The 13,432-nt window shown below is 45.8% G+C and overlaps 1 protein-coding gene across 2 annotated transcripts in view; it reads right to left on the bottom strand.

The window, feature by feature from the left end:
* Positions 1–13,432, bottom strand: part of VWA3A (von Willebrand factor A domain containing 3A) — a 223,666-nt gene that overhangs the window by 198,738 nt on the left and 11,496 nt on the right. For both annotated transcript variants that reach the window (XM_075318003.1, XM_075318002.1), the window contains exons 2-3: positions 9,723–9,797; positions 2,484–2,565 (exon numbers count right to left, since the gene is read on the bottom strand). In XM_075318003.1, the coding sequence (XP_075174118.1) occupies positions 2,484–2,565; positions 9,723–9,787 (147 nt within the window). In that variant the 5' untranslated portion in view covers positions 9,788–9,797. The remainder of the gene's footprint in view (positions 1–2,483; positions 2,566–9,722; positions 9,798–13,432) is intronic.

Below are 13,432 nucleotides of genomic sequence, written 5' to 3'. Positions count from 1 at the left end.
CGCAGTCTGTCTGAGATATCTCCACCTCCATCCAACGCTTAGAGGTGGTGTTATGGTAGAGATCCAGAAGGCATGTTCCCAATGGAGCAAGGTGATATTTTTGAGGTTTGGAAGGCCTGCCCCCCCCCCCCCCCCCCCGCAAGTCTAGGCCTCTTCAGGACTCTATAGGCCAGCCGAGGGCGTCTGTGTGCCCAGACGAATTTGGTTATGGCCGTTTTTAATCGTGAAAAAAAGGGAAGCTGGCAATGGTATGGGAATTGCCTGGAAAAAATATCACACTACGTTTTTTTTTTTAACATGCCTCATGAACGTTTTTTTGCTGCAAAAACGGATCCTGTTTTTGCAAAGAGAAACTCATGTGTTATTTTACAGGATCCTGTCACTTGAAGTTTATGGGCAGGTATTGGAGTCATGTGATCGGGAGTGAGGGGAACTGAACGTGATAGACTGGAAATTCAGACGCAGCTGGGGGCAAAAGAGAGAGGAGAGAGAGAATAGAGGAGAGAAGAGAGGATAGAGAAGAGAGCAGAGAGGAGAGGGGAGGAGGAGAGAGGAAAAGAGGAGAAGAAAAGAGAGGAAAAGAGAGAAGAGAGGAGAGAGAGGGGAGGAGAAGAGAGGAGAGGAGAAGAGAGGAGAGAGAGAAGAGAGGAAAGGAGAAGAGAGAAGAGAGGAGAAGAGAGCAGAGAGGAGAGAGGAGAAGAGAGGAGAGAGAATAGAAGAGAGGAGAGGAGAAGAGAGGAGAGCGGAGAAGAGAGAGAGAAGAGGAGAGGAGAAGAGAGCAGAGAGGAGAGAGAAGAGAGAAGAGAGAGGAGAGCGAGAGGAGAGACCAGAGAGGAGAGAGAGAGGAGAGAGGAGAGATGAGAGGAGGAGGAGGAGAGAGGCAAATAGAGGAGAGAGAGAAGAGAGAGGAGAGGGGAGGGGGAGAGAGGAGAGGAAAGAAAAAAGAGGAGAGAGAAAAGAGGCGAGAGGGGGATAAGAGAGAGAGGAGGGAGAGAGGAGAGAGGAGGGAGGAGGGAGGAGAGAGAGACTGTGATCGATGAAGGCATCGGGACCCAGGCGCCATCGTTGAGGGCGTCAGGACCCAGTTTTGCCATCGGTGAGGGTCTTGGGACTCAGTCGCTATCGGTGAGGGTCTGGGGACCCAAGCGTCATCAGTGAGGGTCTTGGGACTCAGGCGCCATCGGTGAGGGCCTCAGGACCCAGGCGGCATTGGTGAGGGCCTTGGGACCCAGGCGGCATTGGTGAGGGTCTCGGGACTCAGACCTCTATCAATCTCTAAGGCTGTACAGGCCCTGTCACATATTTTAAAAAAGACTCATTAATCTCAATTATCCCTCAGTGGAGATAATCATTAAACACACATATCCGATTCCTGCAGGGGTTTTTTTGTCTCCAAGGTTCACATGATAAAACAAAGGACATGATTAATTAAGACCAGAGTTGCCCATGATGATCTAGCTGACGAGGTGAGCTGGAGTCAGATGTATCTCCATGAATCAGGAGCACTGGAAGAGTAGTCTTCACCTCTGTGTGCACCTCACCATTAATCAAACCTCTGTCCTACCCTAAGGGGTACTTTGCACACTACGACATCGCAAGCCGATGCTGCGATGTTGAGCGCGATAGTACCCGGCCCCGTTGCAGCAGTGATATCTTGTGATTGCTGCCGTGGCGAACATTATCGCTACGGCAGCTTTACATGCACTTACCTGCCCTGGGACGTCGCCCTGGCCGGCGGCCTGCCTCCTTCCTAAAGGGGCTGGTCGTTCGGCGTCACAGCGACGTCACACGGCAGGCGGCCAATAGAAGCGGAGGGGCGGAGATGAACGGGACGTAAACATCCCGCCCACCTCCTTCCTTCCTCATTGCAGCCGGGACGCAGGTAAGGAGATGTTCCTCGCTCCTGCGGCTTCATACACAGTGATGTGTGCTGCCGCAGGATTGAGGAACAACATCGTACCGTCGCGGCTGCAAAATTATGGAAATGTTGGACCCTACACCGATCATACGATAACGCTTTTGCGCTCGTTAATCGTATGTAAAAGGATACACATACTGCGATGTCGGGAGCGACGCCGGATGTGCGTCACTTTCGATTTCACCCCACTGACATCGCACCTGCGATGTCGCAACGTGCAAAGTGCCCCTAAGTGATGAAGCGTATCCACCTTAGAAAATGAAAATTGTAAGTAGGAGCAGAGGACACAACATGTTGCCTTGTGGATAATAACGGCAGGGTTCGGGCGCTGTGATAATGGTCAGGTATAAATGCATATACAATTGTCCAAATGGACGGTGTCTTGCGGACAGACACTGTAAATTCAATCAATGCATTTTGGAGGATTTTTACTGTGCTGCAAGAGAACATTTATATAAAGTTTGAGTTTCTCCTTAAAATCCAATGAGCAATATGCAATATATAATTGCTATCTTTACAATGTGCATATTGCTTGTTAGACAAGCTGCCAAAATATACTTCTTACCGGTGGACCCTGGGCGTGTGACTTGTTGACTTTCGGATTCACTCTAACGGGAACAGGTAACAAAACATCTGCTGGTTCTTGGCTTTAATAGAAAAAAAAATATCATAGAAATACTTTGATAGTTCACTGATATATCCACATAACTACACTTGTTATCACTGGCAAAACATTATTGATAACAAAATCTGCTGGGATACAGTATAATACGAGTGATCTCCAACTCTCTCTTATACCATAATCTCCTATACCAGTGATCTCCAACTGCTGGGTCTCCAGCTGGTGCAAAACGTCACACCCCAGCATGCCCCGACGGCCTTATCAGATAGAACACCATAACAATTCAAAAACAGAAAACCCCCCTGTAAGGTCACCCCTCTCCTTTTGATGACAGCAGAAAACCTCGTTGTTGTGGGACCAGCAGAAGAAAAAGGGGTTGCAATAACTTGCCATATGTTGAGAAAAAGGATCACAGCAAGATTAAGTTGAAGATCTTATTTACCTTGAAATCAGTTATTTTATATTATTTTTCCATATGTAAAAACAAGACATTGAAATCAATAGAACTCGTGACATGTCTGAAAATCTGATTTGCAAAGTTCTCCAACCAGGACTTTACAAGTAAATAGGGTCCAATTTCTACATAATATACCCCCACACTGCCCCTCTGCATACTGTCCCCCAAAACACTGCACTTCTCTATTTTGTTCCCTGACACCCTGCCCCTCACCATACTGTTCCCCCCCACACTGCTCCTTTTCATACTGTGCCCCACACTGCCACTCTCCATACTGTCCTCCCACACACTGCCCCTCTACATACTGTCCTCCCCACCACTGCCCCTTTCCGTACTGTCCTCCCCCACACTGCTCCTCTCCATACTGCCCTTCCCATACTGCCCCTCTCTATACTGTCCTTCCCATACTGCCCCTCTCCATACTGTCCCCACACACTGCCTCTCTCTATATCCCCCTACAATGCTCTTTTCCATGTTGTGCTCCCCACACTACCCCTCTCCATACTGTCCTTCCCATATTGCACCTCTTCATACTGTCCTCCCACACTGCCCCTATCAATAATATCCCCTGAGTGCCCCACTCCATAATGTCACTTCCATACACTGAGCCTCTCCATAGTACCCCCACCCATAGTGTCTATATAATAAACCCCTCCCCCATTGCCTCTCTCCATAATATCATCCCAAACTGCCCCTACCTATAATATACCCCTCCCAATGCCCCCTTTGAATAAAGTCCAACTGCCCCTGCTATACTATGCCCCATTTAACAAACAACCCTCCCCCATATTGTGGCATATTGTCAGTAACCTTAATCCTCCTCCTGATTATTAGACAGGAGCCAGCCATCTATGATGCCTCTCAGCAGCAGCGTGATGACCTCATCACACTGCTGCACATTAGCTGGGGATGACAGACAATCCTCTGCTCTGACCCAGTCCTGGCGCCACAGTATTCAAATGTAAATGCATCTGAAAGTTATGGCGATTTGTGGCAGCACTTCCAGTGGGCTGCTGCAGAAGGTCACATAAAAACTAAAAATATACCATGCAGTAAAAGTTTATTACAATAGGACCCTAAGCGTGACTTATATGCTACTATGCCCATACTGCCCAGCCGCATACACAGCAGCCTTCCTGTGAAGACATGCTGTGCTTCAGGAAATTATACCGCCGATATGCAATGTGCACTAAGGCCGAGACAAGGGCTATGAATGGAAAAAAGAATCGCCTTTCACCAGTATCTGTTTCATTTTCTTGTCTGCTGGAACATTAGTTAATCTTGAAGTGCTGAAAAATCATTAGTGAAGCGCGGATGTGTTTTGGAAAATTGATATAACGACTCTGACCAGTGAAACGTACTGAGAGCGCACACACGGCAAACATTCAGCCCACTGTAAGCAGCGTGATGAGTGAAAGCCTGAAATGCTTCACCAACAAGCGTGGACGGACGTGCCACGGTCATATCGAGCTCTGATCAATACATCAACTGCTCTTTACGCTGAAGATATAAAAATATCCATGGGTCAGGGTGTCCTTGTCTCAAGCAAGTCTAAGAAACAGCAGCTGAGCTTATGCTTTCATCTAAGAACTAATCAGCTATGTATCGTGTTCGGTGATGTCTGCCGGATGGATCTGAGCTTTAATTAGACAGTGATATGATATAACCTGGATTCTGTCTCATCAGAAAAAAAAACAACCTGCAACCAGAAAGATAAGAAAGATGCGATCGAACACCCATATATTTAATCAAGTGATAAACTTTATTAAACAAGTGAACAGTGATGGCAAGTAGTACAAGCAAACAAGAAGGGGCGAAATTCCAGAAGGTAAACCCGGTGTATGAGTAACAACAATGCTATAAAGAACATAATGATAAACCCCAAATTGTGAACAACAATGCACTCACATAGGGAGAGACGAGATGAAACCCACACAATAGTTGGAATTATTAACATGAATGGAACCATAATGGAAACATAATATACTGTTATACATCCACCCCAACGTCTGTTTCGGCTAGAGAGCCTTCGTCAGTGATGCTTGTGCTACTTGCCATCACTGTTCACTTGTTTAATAAAGTTTATCACTTGATTTATTTAAAATCACTGCACAAACATGAACTAGAAAGAGAAAAAAAAATGCGATCAAACACCCATATATTTTATGGGTGTTTGATCGCATCTTTTTTCTCTTTCTAGTTCATGTTTGTGCAGTGATTTTCCCGGGTCCATCACTTTTTGCATGTCTACTGGTTATCACATATGGTCTATAATTATATTGGATGATCAACATGCAATGGTTTAGGCTGCTGATTGTTACAGGAATTGACATGCTGCAGATTTTACAATCTACAGCACAGATCCATTGCTGCCCAAAAAGTTTCAGTAAAATGCTGAAATGCTACTTAGCGGACATAGTATTATGATGCAGATTTTCTGCAGGCACATCCGAGATGAAAATCCACACCAAGTAGACAATGGTTTTGATTCATCAAAATCATTTCACCACAGTTATGGCATAAATTGCTTTGATAAGTTGCAAACTGTGCAAATATGGAGGTGAAATGTAGAGTGGTAAAGGGGGAGGTCAGGGACCAGCTTAAAAAAATACTATGGCAATACTACAATGTATTATCACCAAGTTCTAAGGGTTAAGACCCCGTTACACGCAACGACGTATCTAACGATATATCGCCGGGGTCACGGATTCCATGACGCACATTCGGCATTGTTAGCGACGTCGTTGCGTGGGACACCAACGAACGGCCGTTAACGATCAAAAATACTCATCATATCGTTGATCGTTGACACGTCATTCATTTTCAAAAAATCGTTGATTGTTGAGGACGCAGGTTGTTCGTCGTTCCTGCGGCAGCACACATCGCTACGTGAGACACCTCGGGAACAACAAACTACAGGATACCTGCGGCCGCCGGCAATGAGGAAGGAAGAAGGTGGGCGGGATGTTACTGCCGCTCATCTTCGCCCCTCCGCTTCTATTGGGTAGCCGCTTAGTGACGCCGCTGTGACTCCGCACAAACTGCCCCCTTAGAAGTGAGGCGATTCGCCGGCCAAAGCGACGTCGCTAGGCATGTAAGTCCTGACGGCTCCGAACGATTTTGTGCGCCACGGGCAGCGATTTGCCTGTGACACCCAAATGACGGGGGCGGGTACACTCGCTAACGATATCGCTGCGTGTGACGGGGCCTTTAGTTTACAGCTGGTACAATGCAGTCAGGTAGCCAACATTCTCCTTGTATTTGGCATTCCCACATTCGTCCATCACACAGCAGATAGAGACGATAGAAACACGTTTCCATTGCTCCAGAGTCCAGTGTTGGCGGCTTTACAGCACTCCATTTGATGCTTGTCATTGTGCTTGGTGATGTAAGGCTTCATGCAACAGTGAAACTCCGGTCATGAAGCTCCTGGCAGGGGCCCAGTGTTTGTGCTGATGTCAAAGAAGCACTCCCACTAACATTTTTATTGTTGAATCGTGAGTGTATACTCATGTAATGTAGTGTGAGTGTGTTCATATACTCACCTAGCGCTGCTCTCTCCGGTATCCAGCGCTGTTCTCCTGCTCATCTCAGTGATGTCATCGCCATAGTTTTTCATTGTAAATGAAACTGATGGCTCCTTTCTACACTCTACGCGTGAGCTGCAAGTCTCATTTAGGCTATGTGCGCACAGTGCGTTTTTCGCGGCGTTTTTGCGCGTTTTTCGGGTGCGTTTTTGGCCTCAAAACTGCATGACTTTGCTTTCCCAGCAAAGTCTATGAGTTTTCATTTTTGCTGTCCGCACACAACTGTTTTTTTTACCTGCGTTTTTGAGTTAAAAAAAAAAATGGACATGTCAGTTCTTTCCTGCGTTTTTCTGCGTTTTCCGCCCATGCAATGCATTTGAAAAACGCAGCAAAACGCAGAGATCAAAAACGCAGCAAAACGCAGCCAAAAATGCACCAAATCGCGGCAAAAACGCAAGCGTTTTTGTGCGTTTTTAGCGGCCAAAAACGCACAAAAACACAGCGTCAAAAAGACGCAGTGTGTGAACCTAGCCTTACAATGAAAATCTAAAGAGCCTCATTCTGAAACTCCATAGACTTAAGGCCCCGTTACAGGCTACGATTTATCTGATGATCTCTTAAACGACGTGACACGCCCAGATTGTAGTTACAATTTGCCGAGATCGCTCATAGGTCGTTTAGTAGCAGTAACACGTACACATCTCACAAATGACGCAATATCGTTCAGCGATATATTGTTTGACCAAGGCGGTCGTGTGGATGTTGTTTGTCGTTTGCAGGGTGTCACACGTAGCAATATGTCTGCTGCGTTCAAAACGACAAACGAGATTTTGAAAATGAACGACGTGTCAACGATCAACGATTTTTGCTATATTTGCGATCGTTCAGAGTCGCACGTAGGTGTCACACGCAACGACGTCGCTAACGATGACAGAAGTGCATCACAGTCACCGTGACCCCGACGACATATCGTCAGATAAATCGTAGCGTGTAACGGGGCCTTTATATTGTTAACTAGGAAGAGAGAGTGCGCAAATAGAGTTTTAGCTGAGAGATGACCTGGGTGAGAAACAAGGGAATTGCTCACCTGTGAAGAAGGGATAATCCAGCTTCTGGAGTATGATAAAAAAATCTCCAAACTTTATTTTAAGGATCAATATAAAAAGGATAACATCACAAATGGATAGGGTCAGGGAGCCCAGGTGCGGCAACACGTTTCGAACGCTACCTGCGTTCTTTGTCAAGCTTGACAAATAATATTGATCCTTAAAATAAAGTTTGGAGATTTTTTATCATACTCCGGAAGCTGGATTATCCCTTCTTCACTTGTACTTCTGCACCTTCAGAGTGTTTAATCCGTTCATGCCAGACCTCACCACAGCTGAGCTGGATCATCCTTCCCTTTTTCCCGAATTGCTCACCTGGACAGGTTGTGTGTGACACAGCCACCTATGTGTGTGAAACAGTTGACCCTGGAAATGCAGATAGCTGTCAGTGGATGATGAGGGTTAAAATCCGCACTGCCGTTGAATGTGGAGTCAAAGCAAGTCCTAAGGATTATTTTATTCAATGAGTTTCGGAGGGAAACTCTATTACCAGGATAATCACCATTCATATATACAGTGCCTTACGAAAGTATTCGGCCCCTTGAATTTTTCAACCTTTTCCCACATTTCAGGCTTCAAACACAAAGATAAAAAATTTAATGTTATGGTGAAGAATCAAGAACAAGTGGGACACAATTGTGAATTGCACTGAAAGTAAAGGGGACGAATAATATTCCACGCCCCACTTTTCAGTTACTTATTTTTTAAAAAAGTTTAAAATAAGCAATAAATTTCGTTCAACTTCACAATTGTGACCCACTTGTTGTTGTTTCTTCACCATAACATTAACATTTTTATGTTTAAAGCCTGAAATGTGGGAAAAGGTTGAAAAATTCAAGAGGGCCAAATACTTTTGCAAGGCACTGTATATATATATATATATATATATATATATATATATATATATATATATATATTTTATTTTTTTTAATTTATTTTTTTTTTTTTAATACACTCATACTACATTACATGCACATAAAAACAATGAAAATGTTAAAGGGAGTGCTTCTTTAATATCACAGGAGGTTTGGACTCTGCAGTTATGGAGTGAGCAGAGCGTTGGTGACTTTTCTGCCCTCTGCTCTTCAGCACTCGGCCCCCCACTCTGTAATGTTATGGGGTCTCCATTTCGTGGCTGAGTTGCTGAAGTTTCTTCCACTTCTCAATAATATCACTCACAAGTGATGGGGAATAGTAAGGATATAAGAAATGTCAAGTACGGACTGGTTACACTGGTGGCTCCTATTTCAGGACCGTGCTGGTATCAGTGATGGCACAGCAGGGGGCCGGATCCTTTACACTGGGGACAAGGGGCAGAGTATTATGTATTTTTCGAATAATAAAGCGCACTTTTTCTCTCAAAAATTTGGGAGGAAAATGAGGGGTGCGGGTCACAGGAGGCAGGAGAGATGCTGCAGACCGCGGGTGCTATGGGGGTGCACTGTGCTGCACTGCAGGGTGTGAGGCAGGGGCCACCATGCTGAAAATGTCAGCGGTGCAAGCTTCAAATAATGGCGCCCAGAGTCGGCGTGTGCGCAGATGGAGCACTTGGCTCAAAATCTCATCTGAGCACACGGTGCCTCCCTGCAGCAGACTTAACGAAAATGGCACCTGTAGGTGGTGTGTGCGCAGATGAGATCTCGGCTTGTTATTGAGCCAAGAGGTTCATCTGCACACGCGCCGACTCCAAGCGCCATTCCTTTGAAGCCCGCACTGCCAACGGTTTCTGGATGCTCCTACTGCCTCACAGCGCCTGGAGTAAGCATCTGGGACACCTGCTGCACCGCCCGCAGCATCGCCCTACGCCACCACCGCCTCTGCCTCCTGGGACCCCGCTCCATCACCACTCCCGCCCCCCCCCCTCCGGTAAAACACCACCGGATTATAAGACAGACCGCTAATTTTTTTACCCTTTGTTTTTCCTCTAAATTTGGGGTGCATCTTATAAAATGAAAAGTACAATATATACGGGGGGCAATGGAACTGAATAAAGGGTGTCCAATTACACTATATGGAGAAAAGTATTTAAAAGTGCAGATTATTCAACTCCCTTTTAAAGTTTTACAAAGAGAAGAAGTAATAAAATACTTACTAAGACGTTTTAAAGAACTGATCATTCTCCAGAATAAGAGCCATGTTGTCTGTATGTAAATCCATTGGGTCACACCTGCAAAGAACAGGTACAAACCATATACATGTCAGTGTATGTCCTTAACACTGTTACTTTATACATGAATATATAAGATAGGATAGAGAAGGGGTTAATGCTGCGCATCAGCCAAATGAAGACGTATAGTGTTGATGAAGTTTTTCTTTTATTCCATAGGTCTACGCGTTTCAAGGTAAAACCTCTTCCTCAGGACCAATGTATCAACACCACTTTATACATGAATGTAAGTGTCAGAAGTGTTAAATTACTACCTACGTTTCTGGCTTAAAGGAGTTGTCGGAAGAACAAAATTCATATTAATTAATAGATCTTGGAATAATAATAAATTCCAAAATGGAATGTGTACGGTCAGACATGGCCATTACACAGTACATAGCACAGACACATATATAAGATTATCTCAGCACAGGGACTTTTTTAACATATTTATTTGTGTAACTTATTTGTATTCTAAGATCCATTGATTAAAATGGATTTTTGTTTGTGAGACAACCCCTTTAAAGCAGTTGTCCACTATTAGGACAAGCCTTTCTGATTCCACATGTTGCCCCCAGTTAAAATAAAAAAGCCTGTACTCCGATGTCATGCGTGCCCTACGTCCAATCGCTGCCGGCTTCTCTTTCCCCACCTTCGGACAATCAAGTTAATCAACAGGAAATATGCGCTGCTGCTGCTCACTTCCTGTTGATTGCTCCTGTATCCGAAGGCGGGGAGAAAGAAGCCGGCAGTGATTGGACGTGGGGCTCGCATGATGTGATTTGAAACCCGGGAACACGAGCCCCGCACTGCTGGAACCACGCTGATGAGTATAGGCTTATTTTACCTGGGGAAAATGTGGAATCAGAAGGGGTTGTCCTGGTAGTAGAAAACCCCTTTAAGCACTAGTCACACTATACTGCAATGAAGGCCAGATATTAATGGTCAGTGGTAGTGAGGAAAATGTGCTGTTATCTCCTAAGGATTTCTTGGAGAAACTACATGTCTGCATTAACATTTCGCTGTCAAAAAAAAAAACAAAACAATTCTACAAACATTACACAGGAGGCTTTAGGCTGGGGACGCACGGGCGTTAATGCGATTGAATTGCATGATACTCGGCTCCCGCTCTGCTGGAGTGTAAGCCGAGTGTCTTGCCAGTGTGATGCGATCCTGCGATCACAGCACAGCCGGGAAGGAGAGGGCACGCGCTGCGGAGGAGAGAGAGGACGTAATCTCCGCCATCTCCGCCATTGTTAGGTGATGTATATCGCACTGCACTTTGGTGTAATGTGAGTGCAGTGCAATGTTTCTCTCGCACTCATAGACTTAAATAGGTGAGAACGAAAACAAATCGGATTCCTCCCGCAGCATTCTGCGACTGTTTTCTCGGTCCGATTAGGGCTGAGAAAACAATCGCTTATGGGAGCGACCCCATAGAGTAACATGGGTCCGGATGGAATGAGATTTTTTTATCGTATTCCACTTGCTTTGTTTTTCTTGCTGTGTGTCCTTAGCCTTATAAAGCGTTTTTCCCATGATAGTCATATTATTATTATAGGGAACCTGCCCATTTAATCATGCTGCCCAAACCATATGCAGCATGAATCAGAGCCTGGTTGCACAATTACAGCCAGGTATATTTTTTCTTAAAGACTCTGGTGTTTCAGAGAAAATATAGCTTTAATAGAGGAGTTGATAACCTGGCATGGCACTAGGTAAAGTCTTGTTTCATAGTCTCTGGGAGAAGCTGGCCAGTGGCAGTGCTGGCACAAGCCAGCCAGGAGCGGAGTTGGTACAAGCCAGCCAGGAGCGGAGTTGGCACAAGCCAGACAGGAGCGGAGTTGGCACAAGCCAGCCAGGAGCGGAGTTGGCACAAGCCAGACAGGAGCGGAGTTGGCACTAGCCAGCCAGGAATGGCGCTTGGAAAAGCTGGCCAGGGCGGCGCTGGGAAAAGCCGGACTGGAGCGGCGCTGGGAAAAGCCAGACTGGAGCGGGGCTGGGAAAAGCCGGACTGGAGCGGGGCTGGGAAAAGCCGGACTGGAGTGGCGCTGGGAAAAGCCGGACTGGAGCGGCGCTGGGAAAAGCCGGACTGGAGCAAGGCTGGGAAAAGCCGGACTGGAGCAAGGCTGGGAAAAGCCGGACTGGAGCAAGGCTGGGAAAAGCCGGACTGGAGCGGCGCTGGGAAAAGCCGGACTGGAGCGGCGCTGGGAAAAGCCAGACTGGAGCGGCGCTGGGAAAAGCCAGACTGGAGCGGCGCTGGGAAAAGCCAAACTGGAGCGGCGCTGGGAAAAGCCGGACTGGAGCGGTGCTGGGAAACGTTGGCCAGGAGCGATGCTGGGAAAAGCTGGCCAGGAGCAATGCTTGGAAAAGCTGGCCAAGAGCAACGGTGGGAAAAACCAGCCAGGAGCGGCGCTGGATTAGTCTCATCTCTAGCTATGGTGCCGGGCTGGAAATTCAAACTAAATTCTGTCAAAAACGCCAAAGTGTATTAGAAGCAAATATACATCGAGCAGCCGGGCTCTGGTACCGTTTGAGCAGCATGAATCAGCTGACAGATTCTCATTAAAGGGAATCTCTGCTACCTTTCTGAGGGCTGCATGGGATAGTGACAGACCAGCTCTGTCTGGTATGTGTGTCTGTCCTGTAGTTTGCAGTGTAGGTGCATTAATATGCTTACTCACAGTCTTCCCCTGGGATACACAGTCACTCTGGCCCTCTTAAATGTCACACTACACTGCACCACATAGATACACAGGATTAGAGGGGAAAAAAACTGTTTAATTTCCTCTGGATGTATGCAATACAACTGAAGGCGGGGAGAGTGAAGCGGCCACTGATCGTTACGTCACGCGTTCCCTGTGGCTAATCTCATGCAATTCCCAGGAGAGACCGTGACGACACGGCTGGAATGGCTCTGGCAGCGGAGCGAAGTATAAATGGTGTTGTTTTACATGGAACAAACATGGATTAAAGTGTCCAAGTAGAGAACAACTCCTTTAACCCCTTCACGACCGGCCAATTTTTCGCTTTCCGTTTTTTTTTTTCGCCATTCTTTTTCTGAGAGACGTAACTTTTTTATTTTTCAGTCAATATGGTCATGTGAGGGCTCATTTTTTGTGGAACGAGCTGTACTTTTAAATGAAACCATCAGTTTTACCATATAGTGTACTAGAAAATGGCAAAAAAAATTCCAAATGCTGAAAAATTGCAAAAAAGTGCGATAGCACTATGGTTTTTGAGATATTTTATTCACTGTGTTCACTATATGGTAAAACTGATGTGTGGGTGTGATGCCTCAGGTCAGTGCGAGTTCGTAGACACCAAACATGTATAGGTTTACTTTTATATAAGGGGTTAAAAAAAAATCGGAAGTTTGTCCAAAAAAAGTGGCGCACGTTTTACGCCATATTCCGTGACCCGTAGCGTTCTCATTTTTCGGGATCTATTTCTCAATGATGGCTTATTTTTTGCGTCTCGAGCTGACGTTTTTAACGGTACCATTTTTGCGCAGATGCTACGTTTTGATCGCCTCTTATTGCATTTTGCGCAAAAGTTGTGGCGACAAAAAAACATCGTTTTGGCGTTTGGAATTTTTTTGCCGCTACGCCGTTTACTGATCAGATTCATTGATTTTATATTTTGATAGATCGGGC

Source organism: Anomaloglossus baeobatrachus, chromosome 7 (genome assembly GCF_048569485.1).
Source record: "Anomaloglossus baeobatrachus isolate aAnoBae1 chromosome 7, aAnoBae1.hap1, whole genome shotgun sequence".
NCBI classification, from domain to species: domain Eukaryota; kingdom Metazoa; phylum Chordata; class Amphibia; order Anura; family Aromobatidae; genus Anomaloglossus; species Anomaloglossus baeobatrachus.
Note: the sequence above shows the minus strand (reverse complement) of the source record. Positions and strands in the feature narration are given on the sequence as shown.